The 27,406-nt window shown below is 48.3% G+C and overlaps 1 protein-coding gene across 4 annotated transcripts in view; it reads right to left on the bottom strand.

The window, feature by feature from the left end:
• Positions 1–27,406, bottom strand: part of zbtb16a (zinc finger and BTB domain containing 16a) — a 280,798-nt gene that overhangs the window by 25,714 nt on the left and 227,678 nt on the right. For all 4 annotated transcript variants that reach the window (XM_072486482.1, XM_072486483.1, XM_072486480.1 and 1 more), the window contains exon 5: positions 6,578–6,748. In XM_072486482.1, the coding sequence (XP_072342583.1) occupies positions 6,578–6,748 (171 nt within the window). The remainder of the gene's footprint in view (positions 1–6,577; positions 6,749–27,406) is intronic.

Raw genomic sequence — 27,406 nt, 5'->3', positions numbered from 1 at the left:
GGGGGAGCGCGGGAGGGGGGGGAGCGCGGGAGGGGGGGGAGCGCGGGAGGGGGGGAGGCGCGGGAGGGGGGGGAGCGCGGGAGGGGGGGAGCGCGGGGGGAGGGGGGGGAAGCGCGGGAGGGGGGGGAGCGCGGGAGGGGGGGAGCGCGGGAGGGGGGGAGCGCGGGGAGGGGGGGAGCGCGGGAGGGGGGGGAGCGCGGGAGGGGGGGAGCGCGGGAGGGGGGGGAGCGCGGGAGGGGGGGGAGCGCGGGAGGGGGGGGAGCGCGGGAGGGGGGGAGCGCGGGAGGGGGGGGAGCGCGGGGAGGGGGGGAGCGCGGGAGGGGGGGAGCGCGGGAGGGGGGGTGGAGCGCGGGGAGGGGGGGAGCGCGGAGGGGGGGAGCGCGGGAGGGGGGGAGCGCGGGAGGGGGGGAGCGCGGGAGGGGGGGAGCGCGGGAGGGGGGGGAGCGCGGGAGGGGGGGAGCGCGGGAGGGGGGAGCGCGGGAGGGGGGGAGCGCGGGAGGGGGGGGAGCGCGGGAGGGGGGGGAGCGCGGGAGGGGGGGGAGCGCGGGAGGGGGGGAGCGCGGGAGGGGGGAGCGCGGGAGGGGAGCGCGGGAGGGGGGGAGCGCGGGAGGGGGGGGAGCGCGGGAGGGGGGGAGCGCGGGAGGGGGGGGAGCGCGGGAGGGGGGGAGCGCGGGGAGGGGGGGGGAGCGCGGGAAGGGGGGAGCGCGGGAGGGGGGGGAGCGCGGGAGGGGGGGAGCGCGGGAGGGGGGGGAGCGCGCGGGAGGGGGGGGAGCGCGGGAGGGGGGGAGCGCGGGGAGGGGGGGGGAGCGCGGGAGGGGGGGAGCGCGGGAGGGGGGGGAGCGCGGGAGGGGGGGAGCGCGGGAGGGGGGGGAGCGCGGGAGGGGGGGGCGAGCGCGGGAGGGGGGGAGCGCGGGAGGGGGGGGAGCGCGGGAGGGGGGGAGCGGGAGGGGGGAGCGCGGGAGGGGGGGGAGCGCGGGAGGGGGGGGAGCGCGGGAGGGGGGGAGCGCGGGAGGGGGGAGCGCGGGAGGGGGGGAGCGCGGGAGGGGGGGGAGCGCGGGAGGGGGGGGAGCGCGGGAGGGGGGGAGCGCGGGAGGGGGGGAGCGCGGGAGGGGGGGAGCGCGGGAGGGGGGGAGCGCGGGGAGGGGGGTGGAGCGCGGGAGGGGGGGGGAGCGCGGGAGGGGGGGAGCGCGGGAGGGGGGGGAGCGCGGGAGGGGGGGGAGCGCGGGGAGGGGGGGAGCGGCGGGAGGGGGGGAGGAGCGAGGGGGGAGCGGGGGGGGGAGCGGAGGGAGGGGGGGGGAGCGAGGGAGGGGGGGGAGCGAGGGAAGGGGGGAGGGAGCGAAGGGAGGGGGGGAGCGAGGGAGGGGGGGAGCGAGGGAGGGGGGGAGCGAGGGAGGGGGGGAGCGAGGGAGGGGGGAGCGAGGGAGGGGGGAGCGAGGGAGGGGGGGAGCGAGGGAGGGGGGGAGCGAGGGAGGGGGGAGCGAGGGAGGGGGGAGCGAGGGAGGGGGGAGCGAGGGAGGGGGGGGGAGCGAGGGGGGGGGGAGCGAGGGAGGGGGGGGAGCGAGGGAGGGGGGGGAGCCAGGGAGGGGGGGGAGCCAGGGAGGGGTGGGAGCCAGGGAGGGGGGGGAGGCCGAGGGAGGGGGGGGAGCGAGGGAGGGGGGGGAGCGAGGGAGGGGGGGGGAGCGAGGGAGGGGGGGGGAAGCGAGGGAGAGGGGGGAGCGAGGGAGGGGGGCGAGCGAGGGAGGGGGGAGCGAGGGAGGGGGAAGCGAGGGAGGGGAGGAGAGAGAGAGAGAGAGAGAGAGGGGGAGAGAGAGAAGACAAAGGGGAACTGGAAATCCCAATTTTGAGGTCCTGGGGGGGGAAAATGATATCAAGCAAGAGATTGCATCGTTCACTTCAATGCAGTAAATATATAGGGAGAAGGGCGACATGTGATGGAAGATGTATTTAAAATTTGAGAGGAACATTGACCATTCTCCGCATTGATAAAGCAGAGAAACATAGGAACTAGGAGTAGTCGGCAATCCAGCCGCTCGAGCCTGCTCAGTCATTCAATCAGATCCTGGCTGATATCACCCTGGCCTCAAATCCACCTCCCACCTAATCTCCATAACCCTTTAACCCGTTTAAAATAAAATTTGAAATATATCTATCTCCTTCTTGAGACCTTTTAATGATTCCAATTCCACCGCAATATGGGGCAGCGAGTTCCACAAATTCACCACCCTCTGCGAGAATTAGTTCCTCATCATCTCAGTTCTAAATCTACTGCTTCTCAACCTATATCCGTGAGGAAAGGTTGGCTGTCGGAGGAGAGAGGCCAAGCGTACTCAGATGACTGTTCTTTGGGGTGTGTTGTGCAAGACATCATCAACGATAAAATGAATAGCAGAGAGGCTGAGGTAAATCAAGCACCTATTGGAAAGCTTGGACCCTGTCGACTATATTCAAGCTGCTGGTAGAAGAGCATCTTCAGGTATCAGCCAGAATGATGCGTCCTCAGTTCTGGAATATTCTAGCTAGTGATTGCTGTTGATTCCCTTTCTTTACATTTATCAGTTTGATCCATGGATACTTAATGGACATATATCCAAATCAAGCAGGGGAAATGAGGAACTAAAAGTTACAAAAGAGAACATTCTGCAAGCTTTGGACAGCAGAACGCAGGCACCCCAGAGATCGTGGGCCTTGGTTCGATGGGTTGGCTGGTAGCCAAAGATTGGCCAAAAGGCCGTATTCTGCCTGGTAACAGGTGGTGATTGGATCCTGTCTGAGTGGGATGATTTTCAGAGAGCTAGGGGAAGTTTAGTTGGAGACCCGGGCACTCAAGAGGAAAGGATCTTTCTCCACCCACCCCCGCCCCCAGGTTTGTCTGTCTTTCACGCGTGGGTGTGTGAATATGTGTATGTGGATGCTATTTATATTATTAATAAACTTCATTGTGTTTAAATTTGTAAACCTGGTGATTGTAGTTATTGGGCAGAGAGAGAGAGAGAGGGGAAGAGAGAGAGAGAGAGAGAGAGAGAGAGAGAGAGAGGGGGAGAGAGAGAGAGAGAGAGAGAGAGAGAGAGAGGGGGGGATAGAGAGAGAGAGAGAGGGGGATAGAGAGAGAGAGAGAGAGAGAGAGAAAAGGGGCGGGAGAGAGAGGGATTAGGAATTATTTACTAATTTCAATTATGTTGCGACTCTGGGTCAAGTGGGGCTGGGAATTAACCGCGCACTAGCCCAGGGTGTTGTAACACTAGATGTAACCAATACTCGGTGATGGGGGGTGGCAGGGGCTTGAAGCTTAATTGCTGCTGCAGTCCGCTTGTTTCTCACAGGGGTGTGGGGAATCCTTGAGGGTCCACACATCAGTGGGTTGGCAATGGAGAGTGTCATGCGAGAGTGCCTTTAAGAAATGGATGTTTTAAGCAATGTACCTTTAAGAAATGGAGCTGATCATATTACTTAAATGATGTCAGAGGGTGGGGGGAGCTGAGCTGAGCTCACTTCTGCTTTCAGTTTTGCTGAGAGCAGCTGAAAAGTGCCTGGCTGGTTTTGCTGAGAGCAGCTGAAAAGTGCCTGGCTGGTTTTGCTGAGAGCAGCTGAAAAGTGCCTGGCTGGTTTTGCTGAGAGCAGCTGAAAAGTGCCTGGCTGGTTTTGCTGAGAGCAGCTGAAAAGTGCCTGGTTGGTTTTGCTGTGAGCTGCTTAAAAGGAGAAAGCCAGTTTGAGACAGCAGCTTGAGAAGTTCTGGTTTGCTGTGAGCTTCTTGAAGGGAGAAAGCTAGTTTGAAAAAGCAGCTTGTGAGTGTGCGTGTATGTGTGTGTGTGTTTCCAGAGAGCTGCAGGAAGAAAAGCAAGGTGCTGGAGCTGAAGTCAACGAAGCTGATATATCTCTGCCATCAAACAGAAAATATATATTTTCTGTGACCTGGTGTGTTCCTGTTTTGAAGGTTTGAAGCCTTTTGGATGTTTGAAGGAACATTTTGAGGGATTATTTAGTGTTGTATTATTTTCGGGGTTATCTTTGAAGTAAGGGGTGTTAAGGGATCCAATGTTTATTTAACGGGTTAAGTTGCGTTCATGGAATAAACATTGTTTTGTGTTAAAAACCACGTGTCCATAATTGTAATATTACACCTGGGGTTCAAGCTGTGTGCTTCAAAAGCAACAATCCATTAAAGGGAGAGGTTGGTTGAACTCCATGGTGCATTTTGGGATTCTGAAAACACCTCGCCCATAACAAGAGCAAGAAAAACGTGCTTATGTTTGATATAAAGTAAAGCAGGTTAGAAGCTCCCCACTGTCTGCCCTCACCTGGAGAATGACATGCTATGCCTCATTCTGGAGGTGAATCAGCCTAAATAATAACTCTCCCCTTGAGCCTCACATCAAAAGGACAAAATCACAGAGAGAGAGAGAGGTAGAGGATGTGAAATGATTGAAAGTTCCATCACATTCTGTAGGGGTGAAGTGTGAATTAGCTGAAATTGCATTAATCGTTTCTATTTTAACTGAAACATTAAACTTCTATTGAGTTAATTGCCACTTTAATCACAATCAGCACTTCAGATGGAACTTGGTTCAGTGTTCAGTCGCTGGTTTGCTTTAATGTTTCCAAGCAGCTTAAAGCGCAGACTATCTCTCTGATGCATGTAAAATAATAACTGATATAAAGTCTTGTGACACATCATCCACCACTGTGTTACTTGCTCGATATACAAGAACAGTCTTGCAATATAAAATAGAAATCATGGGGCGCGATTCTCCGATCGCGGGTCAGAGTGTCCGCGCCGTCGTGAACGCAGTCATGTTTCACAATGGCGTGAAACGGGCGCGGGCAGTAGCGATTCTGTCCCCCACAGGGGGGCAGCACGGCGCTGGAGTGGTCACGCCGCTCCAGCCTTACTTCCTGGCGCGCACTGGGGGCGGCACCAACCAGCGAATGCGCAGTGGCCTTACTGAATGCTCCGGCCCCGACGCAACATGGCGCGGGGATTCTGGGGCCGGACGTGCAACAAAGTAGGCGGGGGGGGGGGGGCTAGCCTGCCGATTGGTGGGCCCCGATCGCGGGCCAGACCCCATCGGAGGCGCCCCCGGCGACGGAGCCCCCCTTGCCACAGGCCGCCCCCCCCCCCCCACCCCTTCGCGCAGAGTTCCCGCCGGCAGCGACCAGGTGTGGACGGCGCCGGCGGGATTCTGCTTTTTCCGCGCAGCCGCTCAGCCCATCCGGGCCAGAGAATCGGCAGCCCCGCCGCGTGCAGCAGCCCGTGACCGGCACCGCGCCAAACGTGCCGGCGCAAATGGTGCCGATTCTCCGCACCTCGGAGAATCGCGTGCCGGTGTCAGGGCGGCGCGGCGCGGTTGTGGCGATTCTCCGGCCCGGCGCAGGGCTGGGAGAATCGCGCCCCAAGTTACTGAATGGGCTCCTGGTCTAGTCTGACCGAAGGTTTTGTTGAAGAAACATGGCTACAAGTGGCTTCTCTCTTGAGTAATCATCGGATAATCTATCAAGGGCAGCAGAGCTTCAAAATTAATTTGTTTGAAACATTGTCAGTGCTGAAATAAAGGAAATGCAGCAGCCAATTTGAGTGCAGCAAGGAGATAAATAATTAGATCAGCTCTATTTAGCGGAGAGCTAAATAGTATCCAGACAGAAGGCAACTCCATCTGCTGCTACCAAGTGGTCTTTTTCTGCCTACCTGAAAGAGACCTTAAGTTTGCCATCTCACCTGAAAAATGGCATCTCCAACACTGCGGTACTCCCTCATGGGGGCGGCACGGTGGCACAGTGGTTAGCACTGCTGCCTCACAGCACCAGGGACCCGGGTTCAATTCTAGCTTTGAGCGACTGGCTGTGTTGAGTTTGCCCATTCTCCCAGTGTCTGCGTGGGTTTCCTCCCACAGTCCAAAGATCTTCAGGTTAGGTGGGGTTACGGTGATAAGGTGGGGGGTTGGCCCAGGTAGGGTGCTCTTTCAGAGGTGCAGACTTGATGGGCTGAATGGGCCACCTTCTGAATTGTAGAGATTCTATGGTAATTGTTCTGGGAATGTCAACCTGGATTCTGTGCTCAAGGCTCTGCAGTCAGACTTGAATCCATAACCTTTGGACTCAGGCGAGTGTGACACTCGCTGAGCCACAGCTGGCACCAGTAAAGTAAAAGATTCTGAAAAGCAGCAAAACAATGTTGATGTTGGAAATCCAAAATAAAAACAGAAAATGTTAGAGACACTCAGGCAGTGCGCTGGAGCTATAAACCTGAAATAAGAGATGCGCATTTCAAGACAACGGAAGATTCAAGTCGCCTTTACAGTGAAAAGGTTTTTGTTTTTCAGTTTAACGTTTTGGCATAAAATAAATACAGTCCTCTCTCTCAGGTCATCCTTCTTTGGAATGCCTCGCTTTATCATTAATCTCTTACATGTTAACCTCTGGCTTTGTGTTAGTGAGTCTGCCCCCACTCCCACCTCGATGGTGTCCTGTTTGACAAACCTCGCTCCTTCAGCAGAGGATCCTGGGTTGAATGGAGAGCTGGCCTGAACAGGAGTTGACGCCCTATTCTGACCCTGTGGAGGAAGAGGCAACGCGAGCTCCATACCTGTGTGCGACCTGAGATGGCGTTTCAGTGCTGTGTGACTTGGGAAGGTTCGGTCACATTCGCTGCAGATGTAAGTGCGGACCCCAGCATGCACCTCCATGTGCTGCTGCAAAGCGATCTGTGTCTGGAACCGTTTCCCGCAGAGCAAGCAGAAAACTGCCATGTCAGTACCTGTCGAGCAATACAAAAATACATAAGAGGCTTTGATTAAAATAATGAAAACAATGGGCCCAATTTCCCTGGTTAATAACAGTGAATTGCCATGACTACTGCTCAAACTGGCCATTAAGTTCAGGAGGTGAGGCAAAGAGGCAAGAGTTGTGATTCTACAGAACATGGCTGGTGAATTTACCTTGCTCTCCTTACTTCCCCTTTAGGCTTGCCATGATTAAGAACTTAGAACATAGAACATTACAGCGCAGTACAGGCCCTTCGGCCCTCGATGTTGCGCCGACCTGTGAAACCACTAAAGCCCATCTACACTATTCCCTTATTGTCCATATGTCTATCCAATGACCATTTGAATGCCCTTAGTGTTGGCGAGTCCACTACTGTTGCAGGCAGGGTATTCCACACCCTTACTACTCTCGGAGTAAAGAACCTACCTCTGACATCTGTCCTATATCTATCTCCCCTCAATTTAAAGCTATGTCCCCTCGTGCTAGACATCACCATCCGAGGAAAAAGGCTCTCACTGTCCACCCTATCCAATCCTCTGATCATCTTGTATGCCTCAATTAAGTCACCTCTTATCCTTCTTCTCTCTAATGAAAACAGCCTCAAGTCCCTCAGCCTTTCCTCATAAGATCTTCCCTCCATACCAGGCAACATTCTGGTAAATCTCCTCTGCACCCTTTCCAATGCTTCCACACCCTTCCTATAATGCGGCGCCCAGAATTGCACGCTATACTCCAAATGCGGCCGCACCAGAGTTTTGTACAGCTGCAACATGACCTCATGGCTCCGAAACTCAATCCCTCTACCAATAAAAGCTAACACACCGTACGCCTTCTTAACAACCCTCTCAACCTGGGTGGCAACTTTCAGGGATCTATGTACATGGACACCGAGGTCTCTCTGCTCATCCACACTGCCAAGAATCTTACCATTAGCCCAGTACTCTGTCTTCCTGTTATTCCTTCCAAAATGAATCACCTCACACTTTTCTGCATTAAACTCCATTTGCCACCTCTCAGCCCATCGCTGCAGCTTATCTATGTCCCTCTGTAACTTGTAACGTCCTTCCGCACTGTCCACCGACTTTAGTGTCATCTGCAAATTTACTCACCCGTCCTTCTACACCCTCCGCCAGGTCATTTATAAAAATGACAAACAGCAGTGGCCCCAAAACAGATCCTTGTGGTACACCACTAGTAACTGGACTCCAGTCTGAACATTTCCCATCAACCACCACCCTTTGTCTTCTTCCAGCTAGCCAATTTCTGATCCAAACTGCTAAATCACCCTGAATCCCATGCCTCAGTATTTTCTGCAGTAGCCTACCGTGGGGAACCTTATCAAACACTTCACTGAAATCCATATACATCACATCAACTGCTTTACCCTCATCCACCCGTTTGGTGGATAAGTTGCCTTCCAGTTCTTTCGACCAAAATGCATGACATCACACTTATCCACATTAGGCCCACTCTCTTAATCATCTACATCCATATGTAAGGTTCTTACTTCCTCATCGCAACTTACTATCCCACCTATTTTTGTGTCAGCTGCGAATTTGGCTACAGAACCTCCTATCCCTGTATCCAAGTCATTAACATAGATTGTAAATGGCTGGGACGAATGCCTGTGCCACCCCACTAGTTACATCTTGCCATCGAGAAAAAGACCAATTTATCCCAATTCTGACTCTCATCCATCAGCTAGTCTTCTATCCAAGCTAATAAAGTACCCCTAAATCCCATGTGATTTCAACTTGTGAATTAACCTCCACAAAGTAGCACAGTGGTTAGCACTGTTGCTTCACAGCACCAGGGATTCGGGTTCGATTCCTGGCTTGGGTCACTGTCTGCGTGGAGTCTGCACGTTCTCCCCGTGTCTGCGTGGGTTTCATCCGGAGGCTCCGGTTTCCTCCCACAAGTCCCATAGACGTGCTTGTTAGGCGAATTGAACATTGTGAATTCTCCCTCAGTGTACCTGAACAGGCGTCGGCGTGTGATGACTAGGGGATTTTCACAGTAACTTCATTGCAGTGTTAATGTAAGCCTACTTGTGACAATAATAAAGATTATTACATTCCGTGCGGCACCTTATCAAACACCTCACAGAGCTCCAGATATGCTACAGGATCCCATTATCCACGTTGCTTGTTCCGTGGGGTCGGTGCAGACCCGATGGGCCAAATGGCCTCTTTCTGCACTGTAGGGATTCTAGAAAGCCCACATCCCACTGAAGAACATTAAAATAAGATCTGCCATCAGTGTGTTGCAGGAAAAGCAACCATATATAAACAGCTAAGTACACCGTTTGGATAGGCAATTATCCAAATATGTAACCATATCCAAATTATGGATTAAAATAATAAATCCTGAATGAACAAGGAAAGATATTAAATAAGAAATTTCCTGAAAGGAATTTAAATTCTGGAAAAAATAAAATTGTCCTTCAGTGAGATTATTATTGGTCGGGGTTTCCCCAAATTAGGTAGTTTGCCAGAATAAACTATGATCTGTTTGTTACAAACTTCCCCAGTTGAGAAAGATATATTTTTATTCAGTTTTAAACAGTTTCTACTTAAAACAAAATAACGGCTATCAAAAGTAACAGAACATGCCCAACCTATGACCAGAAGAATAATCCCCCCCACCTAGCAGCTGATGGTAACCAACTCTTTAAAGTGAATACAGACTCATCCCTTATTGAACCCCTCAATCGCCCCCCTCGAGATGAACATCACCTACTCAAGATACCACTGTGGAGTATAGCCGCTGACTTGCACTGCATTTATATGGATAGTCCAGTTCAGTTTCTGGTCAATGGTAACCCCCAGGATGTTGATAGCGGGGGTTTCAGCGAAGGAAACACCATTGAATAATAAAGGACAATGGTTAGATCCTCTCTTGCTGGAGATAGGCACTGCCTGGCACTTGTGTGGCATGAATGCTAGTTGCCACTTGTCAGCCCAAGCTTGAATATTTGCCAGGTCTTGGATCCTTTTGATATCTGCATTTGGGCATTGATTGCCTCAGTACCTGACAAAATCACCATGGTGCTGAACATCCCCACTCTGACTTTATGATGGAAGGAGGGTCATTAATGAGGCAACTGGAGCTGGTTGGGCCGAGGACATTACCCTGAGGAATTCCTGCAGAGATGTCCTGGACGGACCTAGATGTTTGACGTCCAGAAACCACAACTATCTTCCTTTTTATTAAGTATGACTCCAACCAGTGGAAAGCTTTCCCCATGACTCGCATGGACTCCAATTTTGTTAGGGCTCCCTAATGCCACACACGGTCAAATGATACAAGGGCAGTCACTCTCACCTCAACCTCTGGAGTTCAGCCGTTTTCTCCATGTTTGGACAAAGGATGTAATGTGGTAAGGAGCTGAGTGACTCTGGCTGAACCCAAACAGCATCAGTGATCACGTTGTTGCTGAGTACGGTGTCACTGATGACCCCTTCCGTCACTTTACAGATGATTCAGAGTAGACTGATGGGGCAATAAATGGCCAAGTTGGATTTGTCCTGCTTTCATTGTTCAATTTGCGCATTAATTGCCCACCTGCTGCAGAATTATGATTATTTAGATCGTTGGGCAGCGGAAGAAAGAACGTGTATTTATATGGCACTTTTTACAGGATGTCCTAAAATGCTGAAAAACCTTTGAAGTCCAGCCGCTGTTTTATTAAGAGACACGTGTTTAAGACAACAAAAATTTTGGAGTGGAGCTTTTGGAAAACAGTTTGATCTTTTAACACAGGTGAAGCTCTTTGGAAAAACATCATTTAAAATGAAAATGTCGATTGGGTCATCCTTTTATTGATTTTCACTGGATAAAATTTATTGGGATTTTTATTGAATGATGCTATTTCAGCTTTTGTATAAATAATAGTTCCTTTAGTCTTCTCACTACCAAAGTGCAGACAAGCATACGAATGAGGTGGAATAGGCCAGTCGGCCCCTCGAGCCTGTTCCACCATTCAATAAGATCATGGCTGATCTGTTTGCAACCTCAACCCCATGTTCCGTCAGACCCCCGATAATCTTTCACCTCCTTGTTAATCACAAATCTATCCACCTATAACTTAAAGTATTCGAAGACTCGGCTTCCTAGGGGAGAGGGATTCAGAGACGCCCGATCCTCAGAAACAATTTCTCCTCATCGCCTCTAGTTCTAGATTCTCCAACAGGAGGAAACATTCTCTCCACATCTACCTTGCTAATACACCTCAGGATCTCAATGGTTTCGATCAAGCCGCCTCAACTCGAGTGGATGACAACCTGATGTCTCCAACCTTTCCTCCCCGCCCGTTCCTGTATTAGTCTAGAAAACCTTCTCTGAACTGCTTCTAACACAATGACAGTACAGCTCAGAGGTCACTGAAATAACCATTCTTCATAACAAAGACGGACTAGGACAGCTATTGCATCATGGGGGAAAAGTACAGCAAAACCAAACTCGCCGTCACCAAATATAGGTGTAAATAACTGGGGATCTATGCTCCGAACACGGGTGATTCCAAATAAACCTGTTGGACTTTAACTTGGTGTAAGATTTCTTACTGTGCCCACGCCAGCATCTCCACATCACTTCCTCAAGACATCTACACTTGTGTCTATGTTACACATGAGCTTCCATCCAGCACATCACTTAAATGCTTCAAATTTATTTCTCCCTCAAGATTTATCTGGCTTTTTCTTAAATTAATTTATGCTATTTGGCCGAATTATTCTTTGAAATGAAAATCGCTTATTGTCACAAGTAGGCTTCAAATGAAGTTACTGTGAAAAGCCCCTAGTCGCCACATTCCAGCGCCTGTTCGGGAAGGCTGGTATGGGAATTGAACCTGTGCTGCTGGCATTGTTCTGCATTACAAGCCAGCTGTTTAGTTCCAAATTCTCTGGACAAAGAAGTGTCCTCTGAATCCCCTATTGCATTTATTAATGACTTATATTTATGGTCCCTAGCTCTGGTCTTGCCCATAAGTGGAAATATCTTCTCTACATCGATGCCCTTCATGATCTTAAAAGCCTCCGTCAGGTCAATGCTCAGTATTTGCTTTGCTAAAGAAAATAACCCTTCTTATTCACTCTTTCCTGATGTGTATAATCTCGCCGTTCTGTTATCGCCCTAATCAATATTTTTCCTATCCTCTTCAGCGCCTCTGTATACTTTTTTTATGATAAAGGAAACCGGGACTATTCGCAGTACTCTAAAAACAATCAGGAGTCGTGATCCAGGTATAGGATTGGGATCAGCAACCTTGGTTGATATTTCCTTTCCATGGTGGAAGTCTTGTGCCTCAATGAGTGGCGTCTCCATCTCGGAGCCAGAAGCTCCGAGTTCAAGTCCCTCTGCAGGACTACGGAAGGAATGTTCATAACATAGTTGATAATTAGGCTGTTAATCCTTCTAACATGTATCCATTATCCCCCAATGGGAGGGGGGGGGGGGGAGGAAGGGGGGTGAGAGAAGTTATGAAATGAACAAACAAAGCCTCTGTACCCAAAGGATTGATTGTGGGATCTTTCCTGCCTCTTAACAATTCTATTCCACATGTAACGGTTCAATCACCTAAACCACTAGGGGGAGCAGAATTGAAATTGGAGAAATTTGCAGAGCAAACATCTCAAGCAATTAAAACCTTATATGACTTGTCTGAAACTTATTCCACCTATGTTGCTTCTGCAGTTTATTGGTTGACTGAAGTGGGCACTGGGTTGACCAAATTAGTTTATATTTTCAAGATAATGAGATCGTGGTCCTATGGGGAACAGAGACAGAAAATGGACAAGATGGTTTTGACACAGCATCTGTACACCAACTGGACGGATGCACAATAAATGGCTGGAGCTCTGGGAGCGTCAGTGTGGTGGAAACCTCAAAGCTTCAGTTCTCTCCCGTTAAAGGGACATGTCCATCACATGACAGAACAGTGTGGGGATGTGTGGGCATTTCACATCCCCACACAACACTCCAGAGCTGAATAGCTCGATAAACACCCTATCTGCCAATCTCTAGTCTCCTTCCTCTTTCGTGTTGCAACTTTCATCTTTCTCCATCTTAGTCATTTTGCAAAATACAGAAGCTAAATGGTCCACGCCCGTTTCTAGGTCATTGATTCAGCTCTAAATATAGTTATGTTGAGGAATCTATCCTCAACTCATCAGAGTTTGAATCGGAAACATTCTGTAAAAGGAGTTTCAGTCAAAAAGCAAAATGTAGCAAAATATCACTTGTTCTTTAAAGGAAGGAATTCTCTACATGCCACACATCATGAATGGACACAGCCAGAGTGTTTAGCCAGCATTGACCAGTACAACTAGAATATTTTCCAAATGTCAGTGAAGGGAACACTGTAAGAGGCAAAGGGAGGTTGGAGCACATGTTCACAGATGCTAAACGAGTCAAAAATACTGCAACCCCATTTACCAAAGTGGTTAAGCCCAGCCCATAACATGACACCGTCTCACTCTGTTCTGCAACCATTCTAGGACACCGCATGAGTCAGGCATCCAGCTAGTGATGCAAGCAGACCCACGGTTGTGTTTTGAATAAAGAACAGCAAAAGCTGTTCCCCAAGTCAGAATGGTTGAGAGATATCTTAAAGGAACTAATTTTCTAGAAGGGACACTTCTAGGCACATGTCAGAGTCATTTATATTGAGAATCTAGCAAATCTCTACATTGGACCTCTTGGCATCATTTTTCACTAATATCTGGAAAATGTTTATCCCGATGTAAGACAGTTTTCCAATTTAATCAGAATGCCTAGTTTTATATAAAGAGCAGAGCCAACCCACACTCAGCTTTATTAATGCTGACTCTTTGGAAGGTGGTTTTAATGTTGGAGTGAAAGATTTGTTTTAATAGGAGGAGTTTTCTTCTATCTTTTAAAAAGATTCGATCAGGATTAAACAGGATCCTTTCATAAGCAATTCTTTCTATTATCGTCTATTGGATGGATCAAAGGTCACCCCACTGCTTATTGAAAAACAGTGGGAACTTTACAGTGCCCACTCTCCTTCCCTTTCCCAGCAAAGTCCCATATTTTCTACACACATGGAACATTCACATCTCGCCGAGGGAGGGGGTGAGAGGTTAACCTTTGCACTAAACTCCCGACATGCAAAAGAAGAAAACATTTTTTTTTTCTGTTTGTATTTCAGAATCAACCGTTGGTATTTCAGAGAGGATCCTCAGCCTTTACATCGACAACTTCTTCATTACGGCCTTCAGGCAGTGAGTGGCATTTTCCCTTTGCAAAATAACACACATTTCCATTCAACGCAGTAAGATATCCCCTTAAACAACCGGCCTTAAAAACAAAATGATACCATAACACAGTTACAGCACAGATGGAGGCCATTCGACATCTAGTGTCGGTCAAATTTCTAAGAGATACTCAGCTAGCCCCACGCCTCTTGTCTTTTCCCCATCGTCCTGACAAAGCTTTCTCTCCAGATAATCATCCAACTCCCTTCTGAAAGGCGTCATTTATGCAGAAAAGCAGTCACAGAATAATCTTGAGTAGTGAATTTGCTGTGGACTTGCTTTTGCCTCGGTCCCAGAGGGGTTTTGACATGTGCAGGCAAACTTGTACCATTTTGCCAGCCCCTTTGGAACACTAGTGCTCCATGTCCTTTGCTCAGCTTGAATATTTGATAATGCGCAGAACAGTAATAAAACAGCAAGAAGAGTGAAGATGGTCCCTTGAATCAACTTTGGAAGATTTAAGGCACCACGGAATAAGGACCCATTAAGCAGACTGGGGTGACTATGCTGTAGAGTTACAAAGCCATTATTGTGACTCGGTAATAAGCTCGGCTGAGATTCCAACCAAGCCTTTGTGTTTTCCAGTGAATACATGGACTCTCAGGAGGTACCTAACCACCACGCACCCCCCTCCCCCCCCCCACCCCCCCCGTCCAAAAAAAAAACCAGTTGCATGCAGTAATCCCACGAGGTATGTGGCCCTCTTGTCTGTAACTTTCAAAATGACAGCAGGACCAGGTGAAAGGTCAGGGGAGCCGAGGCCCTAAGCACCTCAGCCAGCTGCAGCTGTGAGGCCTACAACATTAGGCTGCCTGCCCAGTATAAATCCGCAGTAAGCAGCACCCACTGTGGAGTGGTGGTGGTGGTGGTGGTGGTGGGGGGGGGGGGGTGAAGACAATAGCGTCTAGAGGGGTGTTGAAGAGAACAAACGTTCGAGACCAAGGCCTGAGGCCGTGACAAATCCTCCGAACTGCTGGACTCTCATTTGTGAAGCTAATTGGGCCCAGCTACCAGGCTGGCCGAACTACAGTGTAGACAAGCATCGGTGATTTTGCTGTCATGCACATAGGTTCAAAACAAATCTCTCGCAATCTAACATTCCACAAAACCTATAGCCGTCTCAATGGCTCTAGCTAAAATAGAAAGTTTTTAAACACAGGCCAGGTACAAAAGATCTAATTCTGGTCAGGATGCACATGTCATTTGCCAAAAATGCAACTCTCAATTTAAGGACTCATTAAAAAAAAAAAATGATGAGGCGGTTTGGTAACCTCACGAAAAGCCACCAAATGTTCATTAGCAAGTTAAGAGTCTCACATTTATGAAGTCGAAATATTTAAAGAGCTATCAGGAAAGACTGAACAGAATGGGGCTCTTTGCTTTAGAAAAGAGAAGGTCGAGTGAGTGATGTAATAGAGGTCTTCAAAAATTAAGTAGTAGACGTTGAGGTGTTTCTATTTGTGGTGGGGGTGGGAGGGGCAAAGAATCCAAAACCAGGAATCATAAATATAAAATAGTCACTGTAAATCCAATTAGGAATTCAGGAGAAACCTCTTTAGCCAGAGTGGTGAGAATGCGGAACTGTTTACCACTTAGGAGTGTTGGGGGGCAGATAGCGCAGATGCATTTAAGGGGGAGTAAGTTGAATGCAAGGAAGATACGTTGATGGGGTTAGAGGAAGCAAAACAGGTAGGAGGATTGTGGGGTACAAACATTGGCACCAAGCTGATGTCAAAATACCTGCTTTGGGGTTATATATTCTATGAAACCAGGGTAATATGTTCAGAATTATTACAGTTTAGGGGGAAGAGGATTAGGGGAGAGAAAATCTGCAGAAAGGGGAGAATGGACCCACCTACAGTAATTAAATGGCGACTATACAAAGTCTGAAAGAGATTCTCTTGTCTTAAAAGTTGATTGCAAATTATTCCGAACCGAGAGTGGCTTTTATTGTTGGCGCTTGCATCAAGATAGGCACCTTAAAGTGGCCATCATTCATTTCCACGGTAACCATTACGTTAGAGAAAGGGAATCTCCGAGGGGTCCTTCCTGTACCGTACGGCGGATAAAAGCTAAAACCACTGCCATTAATTTTGCAGATTGTGGCACGGCAAATCAAAATCTAAAAAGATCCAGCCACATGGATAGAGACCGGGATGGAGGACAAGAGAGGTCAAACTTGTGGAATTAAAGCCTTTAAAACAGTGGGGGGGGGGGGGGGGGGGGGGGGGGTTTATGAATACTTCCATTACAATGTGTCCGCCCTGCTTTTAGCTCAAGGCAGTGAATAAATAAGAATACATACAGTACATGCCAGCACCAGGCTTTCAGAAGTAGAATTAATGCACCAGTATTTGCTTTTGTCCTTTTAGCCTACAGAAAAGAAACCCCCTGCTCCCACCCAAAAAAACGCAGAATCCAATTTCAATACAAGGCCCGGGAAATTATTTTACTCCTGCTTTAGAAGAGTCATTCGAGCCAGTTTAATTGCAACTTTCGCCCTCACATAGCTGCAGTCAGCGACAGCATGCTGGTTTTATGTGGGCACTGTCCAAGGTACAATGCGTTTCCTCTATCCTGCATCAAGCGCATGGCTGGGTTATGTCGCTGCTGTGTGCGTTGAGGCTGGTGAAGTGAGTCAGCGAGTTTAGCCTGGGAGGGGTTGGGACCATGGGTACTGAAACTGGACTGGGCGCTTCTTAACATTGCAACTGACAAATTCACCGCTTGGTTTGGGCTGACCCGTCCATATCAGCAAGACTCCTAATTTTAATCTCTGCTCTGTGCTGTGCTGAGTTAGTCATTTGCGTGTTCTAATTTCTTTCCATTATTAAAGATACTGGGCTGATAGAAAGGGCAAAAAAAAAGCACTGAGCAATCAGAATATATTGTCCCTAACCCCTGCTGAAAGTGAACACGTGCTCATGTCCAAGCCCTCTCAGGGAGGTTCAGAAGCCCGGGCCACTTCCAGCCTTTGAGGCCCCTAGCCAAAATAAGAAAATGGAGATGCATGAAAACAACGTGGGGCGCCAGAAAAAAAGACATCATTTGAATATTTAAAATTTAAAAAATACTTTTCTAGCCTTTTTCTGTGTACATGCACTAATTATTGAGGGAAAATCTAGCTTTCATGCAATGTCACAGTTGATATTAGGTACAGCGAGACCATTCAAACTCTCCTGTTCCAGAGCTGAATGGTGATAGTTCTTCATTTGCCTCAACACATTGAAAGTGTGTTCACCGAGCGAGTGGAAGCGGCTTCGTGCATGGGGCACCAGTTTAGCAGCTCTGGTCACAGCTCCCCTACCGCTGTCGCCGGCCAGGGACTCCACCAGCCCGGTAGTGGGGGCGGCCCTGCGGATATGGGGCCAGTGGAGGAGGCATGTAGGGGAGGTGGGTGCGTCTGTCTGGGTTCCAATATGTGATAACCATCGATTCGTCCCCGGGAACATGGATGGAGGGTTTCGAACATGGCGGTGGGCGGGGGTGAGGAGGGTGGGCGATATGTTCCTGGAGGGGAGCTTTGCGAGTTTGAGGGGCTTGGAGGAGAAATTTGGGCTGGTAAGGGGAAATGACTTTAGGTACTTACAGATGCGGGACTCTGTAAGCAGACAGGTCCCATCCTTCCCACGCCTCCTGCCAATAGGGATCCAGGACAGAATAGTCTCTCGAGGAGAAGGTAGAGTCTCGGATATCTACAAGGTGCTCATGAAGGGGGAAAGAGTCCCAGACGGAGGAACTGAAACTCAAATGGGAGGAGGAGCTTGGCGGGGAGATGGAGGACGGGCTGTGGGCGGAAGCCCTGAGTAGGGTAAACTCAACCGCAACATGTGCCAGGCTCGGCCTGATTCAATTTAAGATCGTTCACCGGGCCCACATAACGGTAGCTCAGATGAGCAAATTCTTTGGGGTAGAGGACAAGTGCGCTAGATGCGCGGGAGGACCAGCGAACCATGTTCACATGTTTTGGGCGTGTCCTAAGCTTAGGAGGTACTGGGAGCGATTTGTAGGGGTCATGTCCCGGGTGCTGAAAACAAGGGTGGCGATGAGTCCAGGGGTGGCAATTTTCAGGGTTTCGGAAGACCCGGGAGTCCAGGGGGAGAAAGAGGCAGATGTTCTGGCCTTTGCTTCCCCAATAGCCCAGCGGCGAATACTGCTGCCATGGAGGGACTCAAAACTTCCGAAGACCGAACTATGGCTTTCGGACATGTCACGTTTTCTGGGTATGGAAAAAATTAAGTTCGCCTTGAGGGGATCTGTACTGGGGTTCGCCCGAAGGTGGCAACCATTCATTGACTTCTTCACGGGAGAGTGAACGTCAGCGGGGGGGGGGGGGGGGGGGGGGAGATTTGAGTAGAGTAGGAGGGATAAATAGGCAGGTAGTGTCTAGGGGAGAGGAGTGGGCATGTGCAGTATGGTTTGATTGAAGTATTGGTTTTATATTGATGTTTGTACATTTCTGTAATCTGTAACTGTTTACAATGCCAAAAATACCTCAATAAAATTGTTTGTTAAAAAAAAAAGAAAGTGTTCACCAGAAAGCACCGATGCAGGCAAACTGACAATAACAATAATAATAATCTTTATTATTGTCACAAGTAGGCTTACATTAACACTGCAATGAAGTTACTGTGAAAAGCCCCTAGTCGCCACATTCCGGCGCCTATTCGAGTACACAGAGGGAGAATTCCAGCACGTCTTTTGGGACTTGTGGGGGGAAACCGGAGCACCCGGAGGAAACCCACGCAGACACAGGGAGAGCGTGCAGACTCCGCACAGACAGTGACCCAAGCCGGGAATCGAACCTGGGACCCTGGCTGCTGTGATACACAATTCAGTTGTGATACACGCCAAAGAGACCTAGTTTGGATATTGCTTGAAGCAATTCCTTGGTCTTGCTTGAAGCAATTCCTTTGTCTTGCAATCCAGAGAAGTGTTTTCAATCTTCGGACTTTATGTTGAAAAGCTATCCATTATAATGAGTTACTGCAAATAAGTAGTGCGACAGCTTCAACCGTGCGCTCGCTCTGCTACCTTGACGTGTACACATATATACACCCTCCTTCACCCGCAAATAGGATAGGCTGCACAGACAGTGCCTGGTGTAATACGGAACAGCAAAACGTACTTCCTATTATATTGTTTCCTTATGCGCATAAAAACAAGTTGCAAATCTCATCAAATCCAATATATCAACAAATGTTTAAATTTGAGGTCCCGTTGGAGCTGGAGGCCCAGCCAAATGGCCGTCCCACAAGGGTGGGGTTGTAGGAATAGGGTGGGGGGGGGGGGGGGGTTTGGCCCTAGGTAGGGTGGTCTTTTGAAGGGACATTGCAAACTCATGGGCTGAATAGCCTCATTCTGCACGTAGGGATTCCATGATTTTATGGTGAGCTCGTTACAGGGAATCTGAGGAACTCCAACAAGCGATGATACAAATACCTTGCAAGACAAAAAGAAAAGGCAAAACCGATCTGCAGGTGGGCCTGTTACGTGGGGGCACTCCTTCCTTCCTCGCCGGCCCCTGTCGGCTAGGTGGACGCTGGAGGGGTTGCCGCCGCTCCAGATGGAACGTGGGTCTAGCATTGCGCGAGTTCTCGCACGCGCCAAAATACGCCGGCTGGTCTGCGCATGCGCAGAACCACGCCGGCGGTTCCGCGAATGCACAGGATCATGCCGGCCCTTCGGCACATGCGCGAACCCGCGCTCCGGCTGGAGTGCGGCAACCCCTCCGGCGTCCACCTAGCCCCCGGAAGTGCAGAGAATTCCGCACTACTGGGGGCTGTTGACGCCAGAGTGGTTGGCGCCGTTACTCCTACCATTCCGGCTTGGGTCGCTGTCTGTGCGGAGTCTGCACATTCTCCCCGTGTCTGCGTGGGTTTCCTCCGGGTGCTCTGGTTTCCTCCCACAGTCAAAAGATGTGCAGGTTAGGTGGATTGGCCATGATAAATTGCCCTTAGTGTCCAAAATTGCCCTTAGTGTTGGGTGGGGTTACTGGGTTATGGGGATAGGGTGGAGGTGTTGACCTTGGGTAGGGTGCTCTTTCCAAGAGCCGGTGCAGACTCAATGGGCCGAATGGCCTCCTTCTGCACTGTAAATTCTATGATTCTATGAGCATGGGGACTTAGTCCCCAGAAGGGAGAATCCTGCTGCTGGTTTCTGAACAGGATGTACCGACTCAGAAATAGATATTTTATTGCAAACAGTGTCAGCCATAAATGGAAGTTACAGCTACTTGGGCAGATATTTCAAATCTCTGACAGCCAGCAGATGATGATCTGACAATCCATCGTGGAACTGGAATTGGCTCAATTGAGATTGAAAAAGGGCATCCAACTTGGAACTGTTCAGACACGTCCCCATCTTTTAGTTAAGATCCATCTTCCCCCTGCTTCCCAAGTAGAGTGGAAATGAGCATTTTACAAGGAAGGCTAACCTTCAGAAACCTCGGATTGGTTCACTATCACATGGAGGAAGAGGGACGAGGCAGGGGTAGAGAAAGTGGGAAGAAAGAGGGAGAGAGAGAATATAAATAGAAAAAAAAAGAGATAAAGAAAAAAGGGTAAAAGAAAAACCATTTGGAGGGTGAACAGGAGAGAGAGAGAGAGAGAGAGAGAGAGAGAAAGGGGTGAGATTGAAGGAGAAAGAGAAATGAAGGGCGATAAGGGAAAAAGTGAAAGAATGAAAGAGAGGGGGATAAGTAAAGGAGGCGAGGGGATTGTAAAGCTAACCTCCTTACTGTTCGCCATCTTACAAATCCAATTTAATCAGAAAAACTCGTGTACAGTGGTCTGGCAAAAAGGGATAATTAGTAAGCAGAGAGCTACTTCACTGCTTCATTGACATTCCGGCAGGGTTAGTATGTCGCATTTCAAATGCAGTCTGATGAAGTCTACAAAATCAAACCATTTGTTACTCACACTGAAGTGTGCTCCAGTGACTTGCAATTAAAATGGAATTAGTGACCGGATTGTGGCCTGGGAAATTCATACCAAAAGGAAAAACTGGAAATAAGGCCAGCTCAAATATTAAAGTGACACCTTTGGCCAATGTCACAATTTCTTGCTGCAGAGAGCAGGGAATGTTCAAAACAAAATACTTCTAATCACTGGGTGTCGAATTGATTGCAGAGTACCTGAAACGTGATTTTGAAAAAGCAGGAATCACAGATGGTACAATTTATTGTTTTAACCCCTTCCTCGACCCATTGCACCCACCAACAGAATTAGGTGACGCATAACATCACTTAGAAACCACAAACGCACATCTAGCTAATAAACTATACTGGAAACACTTTCCATCTTGTTGTCCACAGTTGTTTCGCACTGGAGAATGAGTTTTTATTTTACCCTCACTGTATCAGGAGCACTAACTCTGCATGTCATGTAACATCGATGACACTCTTACCGCCAAACCAGAATGCTATGGGTTCAACTCCAGGGCTTGAGCATAAAGCTCAAAGCTGACACTCTGGTGCAGAACTGAGGGAGTACTGCAGTGTCTGAGGCGGGCCAGTATCTAGCCGTCAATGAACACCAATAAGACAGATTATCTGGTCATTATCATATTCCTGTCTGTGGGATCTCGCTGTGCACAATCTGGCTGCAGAGTTTGACATTACAACAGCGAGTTCACTTCACAAAAAGTACTTTCTTGGATGTAAAGCGCTCCAGGTAGTCCTGTGCAACAGGTGTCATAGAAATAAGTATTTTTTCTTTGCATGGACAATCATAAGTTTCCACGTGGGCCCCATCATACCAAGAGCACATAATAAGATGGTAACACAATCGATCACCACTCCGAGCTTCTCAGATGTAACTGACTGATTGCAGAGGCGCTTTTCAGAATTTAACTCTCTCCCACAACATTCTCGCTGGAACACAAGTTCACAGCCACTAAGGTGAAGGGGCTGATCCTCAGGCACAATCCCTTTTTATCCTCGGGCTGTCTGACCATGGGGAATCATCATAGCCAACACCAAACTAGTCCTCTCCCGCTGAGGCAACTTTCCAATACGAGTCAATGACAAAGAATGCTGATGGAACGAGGGTTCAGCACTTAACCAAGAGAGCGAAGCAGGGGCCAGAGAGGGTATGTGGGATTTTTCTGATCTACATGGCAATTTTGTAGCGGCTGCTACATTTGTCATAAGTAGATAGGACTTGTCAACAGGGGTCTTTTCATTTCTCTCTCGCCATGTAAAATGTTTGCCAACTGTTTCATGCCATTCCAGTAATGTGCCTCGGTGCCCATTTCAACGTCAAACTCCCCAATCATGGAACAATAATACCTCGAAGCAGACTTGAGCAATAATCAGCACAGCATCAAAACAGGAATTCAAATTTACTACAACTAGAGATAGGAAAATGATTGCCGATGCAACACAGAAAGCAACAGGTAACTCTTTATACAACAGAAAAGGAGGGTTAGTGTAACTGTAAGTTATGAAGCCAGTATTCTTATCTTCAGTAAATATTTAAATAGTGCCTTTAACACCCATAGGTTATCTCAGGATGAGAAATAAAGGCTCACATTTCAAGAATGAATATTAAAACAATTTAACTGGGGCACTGTGTGTATGAAAGAGTTCATTTTTAAAAAGAACTTTTGAACCTATGACCACCTGGTCAAGATTACGAACTCCAACTTTAGAATTTACAAGTGATGGGAGCGCGTGTCAGCTGACTTATTCTTCCGCCATCTGCAAAGTGGACAATGCCAAAGTACCCCATCTCTGGAATATTTCTACTCACTTGTTTCAACCCCTCTGTCTTTCCCCTATCTCTTGGCCTTACCTGGGGCGACCCGTTTCTCTGTCTGGACTCCCAACAATGATTGGCAGAAATCGACACGTCAGACTCTCCCCTTTCTCACCTCACCCCTCTATAGGCAGTCAGGCTCCACAGTACAAGGACAAGGGCAACAAAACCACTTTGAAAACCGCAGTATTACCTTTATATTCGACTGAATAATGGTTTCAGTCACCTGCACTTTGCGATGCTTACAAAGAGTGCAACCATATTAACAAGAACTGAGCAACAACCAAACAACCAGCAATATGATACACCAAAAAAGCAAGAAAGATTCTGTTCAAAATTTATAAGTAATTGGCAGGGCCTCAGCAAAAGTGGCGTCCACTAGTCTGGACACCACACTTTAGGAAGGGTGATGAGGCCTTGGAGACGATGCAGAATGATATCAGGTACAGGGACTAATGGCAATTACAGAAGCTGGAATGGCTCAGCTTAAAGCAGAGGAAGGGAGGATTCAGTAAAAGGTTGTTCAAAATCTTTGGAGGTTTCAAAATAAGGCTCCTGATTTTCATTACTGCACCATACCTTCGGTCTCCTGGACCTCGATGTTCTGGAATTCATCGGTGAACCTCTCCACCTCTTGTTCCTTAGCACCTACCTCAGTGACTCATCGCCTGCACTGACACCTCACATGGCTGTGACAAACTGTGCTTGAAAAGACCCTCATAAAGCCCCCTGGGACTGCCTACTATGTTAGGGTGCTATACAGAGGTAAGCAACTGATGAAGAGGCATTTCAACCTGCTCTACTATAGTTCACTGCTTGCAATACTACAACAGAACTCAAGACGAGACAGGTTTCCAGAGTGTGGTTTGTAATCAGTGTGACTTGAAGTAGAGGCTATCCTTCCAAAGTAGGCAATTGAAATTAAAGACTGGAGTTTCAGGTACCACTGCTGCATTCACTCCTCCTTCCATTATTCATTGCTGCCATTCAAACAGTGTGTGTGTGTGTGTGTTTTGGGGGGGAGGGGGGGGGGGGGGGGACAACAGATATTCAGCAAATGTTTATCAGCAAATAAAGTTTTAAGAATCCCACAAAAGGACCAGAAAATGTGTGTTTATTCACAATTAAAACCCACTGCCATCAGTGGTTAACACCAAGGATCCACATGTGTGGAATCACACAGGAAATGCGTATCTTGCATTATCTAATATCACAAGATGACTTTCTATTGCTCCGAAGATATATTTCAGCCAGTCAGCAATCCACCCAGATTTTACATAATGGGCTTGCATTTACAGAGCACATTTCATGACCCTCAGAATGTCCCAAAGCACTATACAAACATGTGGTGCGGTCACTGCTTGTTATATGGGCAATACAGTAGCTAATTAATGCACAGCAAGCTCCCACAAACAGCGATGCAGAAATGGCCAAGTTGGTTTTAACAATGTTGGTTGGGGAATAAATATTGGCAAAGATACTGGGGAGATCTTTTACTGAAGACTCCCAGTAAAAGCACCCAAGTGGCTCTCCTCGTGTTGCTGAAGCACATCAAGTTGCACCGTCCCCCTGGTAAATGGGGCAGAGCAGGCAAAATGGACTAAACTAGTTATTTTGGAAAACTGCGTGGCCTCAAGTGACACACAACAGGGGCAACAGCGATATCTTGCGATTGAATCATGAAAGAAAATAAGAGTTGCCAGTTAAAAACAGACAATAAACTGGGTTATTGAAATAATTCTGGAGAGCTGCGTTTCAGCACCTTGGACAGATGCTGAGCTCGATTTTTATGCTGCTGGAGTTCAAAACTGTAAACACCTTCTGCCTCTGCTGGTGATTTATTGATCTGAAGTGGTTTCCTGCACTTCTGAGGGCAAGTCCTGTTCAATCCTCCAGAATTGCCTTCAGGAATTGAAGAATATTCTCCACCTCGCTGCTGTGATCAGAACCCAGGTAATATATTCAGATGGGCAAAAAAAGAGTGTTTTCCTTTATTTTTATTATTATAAATGTTATCGAACATGGGATAAAAAAAACTGTTTGAATGATGGTCAAGAATTATCCAATCAGGTAGGGTAGCATCTGTTGGCTTTCCAATTGGCTGTGGGAAGAGGCATGGTGGTGCGAGAACAGACATTGGGCAACCAATGGTGGTAATGAGGGTATGGGGCAGTTTGAAGAAAGAGGTTGCCAACTTCACACACGATGGCCAGAGTTGGCAATTTTAGCTAAACTGGAAACAAGATAGGGGCAGTGTGCTTGGTGGCAGAAAGATTCAAAGTCACATGGTCATATTCTAAGGAGCTGGAGAAGGCAGGACTGGAGGATGCTAAAAATGGCTGGGGCCTGTAGTCACTGTAAATGGATGGAGCCATTGGTGATGGAAGCTTCTGGCCTCTAGGTCATTTTGATGCCAGACAGACTGAGCATGAAGTCTATCAGTTGCGCCCTGACACCGTCATCCCAATACAGAGTTCCTCACACCACCGGGGGAGGAGTGTGTGCCAAGCGACTTTGAATCATCATTACGACTCTTGAACAAGCCCCGGTGTGTGAGCTTACATGCTTCTGCATCAATGTTGCCAAACACGCATTCCGAACACTAACCCAGAAAGTCAGCAACCCATATCGGTAGCTCGCGAGTACAGATAGGATCCTAGTAACAAAGCCCGACTCATTCAAACCTTTCATGAGGTCACTAAGTCCCTACAGACCACAGGAAGAGAAAACAATCAGTCCCTCTTCCAAAAACAAATGGGCCTGAAATCCGACTTCATTCTCAAAGGCATCTCTGGAATTTCGTCAAGCTTTCTAACCTGTACAGACGGGAGCAACTCAAAACGCAGTGCACCGTCAGGCCCCAGTGCATAAGAACTGTAGTATCTACTTACGTCAAGGCTGATTAATGGTGTTGTACATGTGAACCAGCAGTGCTCTCACCAGAATAACAGGCAACTTTAATAAGAAATGAACAAGAGCAAATCACGGCCGTAAAAAGATGAATGAATTGTTCAAACCCCATGTGTCATTTATTACCATTTACTTAAAAACAAAACAATTGCCATTCTTGTGCATCAACACGAAAACATGAAAAGTTTGGTAACAAATATAATTTTAGTCACAAAGAGAAAGCTGAAAGTAATTTTGATAAATGTAGACGGTTTCTATTAAGGGGGTATTCCTGTTTCATGAAAGGAGAAGTAAGCACACCTGCCAAATGTTCCTTTCCACTGCCGATCACTAATCCTGCCATGCAGGAAACAGGTGTTCAAATCCCGCCGTAGTCATTGGAGAATTTGAAATTAAGCGGAATATAAAAAACGGATATCACTGAAAGTGACCACATAGCCACTGGGCACCTGTTAAAAACAACCTGGGTCAATAATGCTCTTTCGGGAAGGAAGCCTGCTATTCTTGCAGAGTCTATATGTGACTCCAGCCTCATACCTACATGGTTGACCCTTAACTACACTCTGATCTGGCTGAGCAAGATGCTTCTCCATCCTATCAAATTCGATAAAAGGCTGCTCACCAATAACTTCTCAGGGCAAAGGATGCACAATAAAAGATGGTCATATTGTAAGAATGATTTTTCCCTCGCAAATCTATCCAGTGTTGTGCTGACAGAAGTATCAGATACCCCTCATCTTCAGGCGCAGTGACGATACTTCAGAAGTACTTCCTTGGCTGTTGGATGGTCTGAGGACATTGAAAGGTGTTGTATAAATGAGAGTCCTTTTGGTTTGCCCTTTTCATTCTTGCCGCCGTCCTTTATTTAGTCTCATTTGTTATTTGAAAATAGCAAATAGTTATCGGTGACGCCTCAAAATCTCTCATAAACTGAAACCTTTGTAAGCCTGATATCCACTTACATCCCCTTCATAGAATTTACAGTGCAGAAGGAGGCCATTCGGCCCATCGAGTCTGCACCGGCTCTTGGAAAGAGCACCCCGCCCAAGCCCAACCTCCACCCCATCCCCGTAACCCAGTAACCCCTCCCAACCTTTTTGGACACTAAGGGAAATTTAGCATGGCCAATCCACCTAACCTGTACATCTTTGGACTGTGGGAGGAAACCAGAGCATCTGGAGGAAACCCACGCAGACACGGGGAGAACATGCAGACTCCGCACGGACAGTGACCCAAATCGCAACTGGGACCCTGGAGCTGTGAAGCAACTGTGCTAACCACTGTGCTATCGTGCCCACCCCCCGCAAGACATACAGTTAAAGTCTCACAGGTGTAGCAAGCATATGTCCAATTACTGATCGTACATCATGTACTACATATTTGCATCGAAAGTACCAGTGAACACTTGACAGATACAAGATTAGCTTGCTATGAGAATGCAGACATGGATCAGAACCTCAGAATAATGGGAGTGAATGGATACCGGCATCAGAATGATGCTTGGATCAGCCAGGCTTTTATGCAGAGCTGACCTGAGCGACACCCAACAAAGCCCTCCTGTAAGTCTGTTGATCTTGCATCTGGGCAGTGTAAGGAAGGCTTGGGTTACAGTACTTCCTTGTCTCTGCCCAATAACATCTCAACTCAGCAGCTGGTTTGTCCACTTCGATGATTCCGATTTGCACATCAGAAATCAAAGCCGGC

This window comes from Scyliorhinus torazame, chromosome 21, assembly GCF_047496885.1.
Source record: "Scyliorhinus torazame isolate Kashiwa2021f chromosome 21, sScyTor2.1, whole genome shotgun sequence".
Taxonomy (NCBI): Eukaryota; Metazoa; Chordata; class Chondrichthyes; order Carcharhiniformes; family Scyliorhinidae; genus Scyliorhinus; species Scyliorhinus torazame.
Note: the sequence above shows the minus strand (reverse complement) of the source record. Positions and strands in the feature narration are given on the sequence as shown.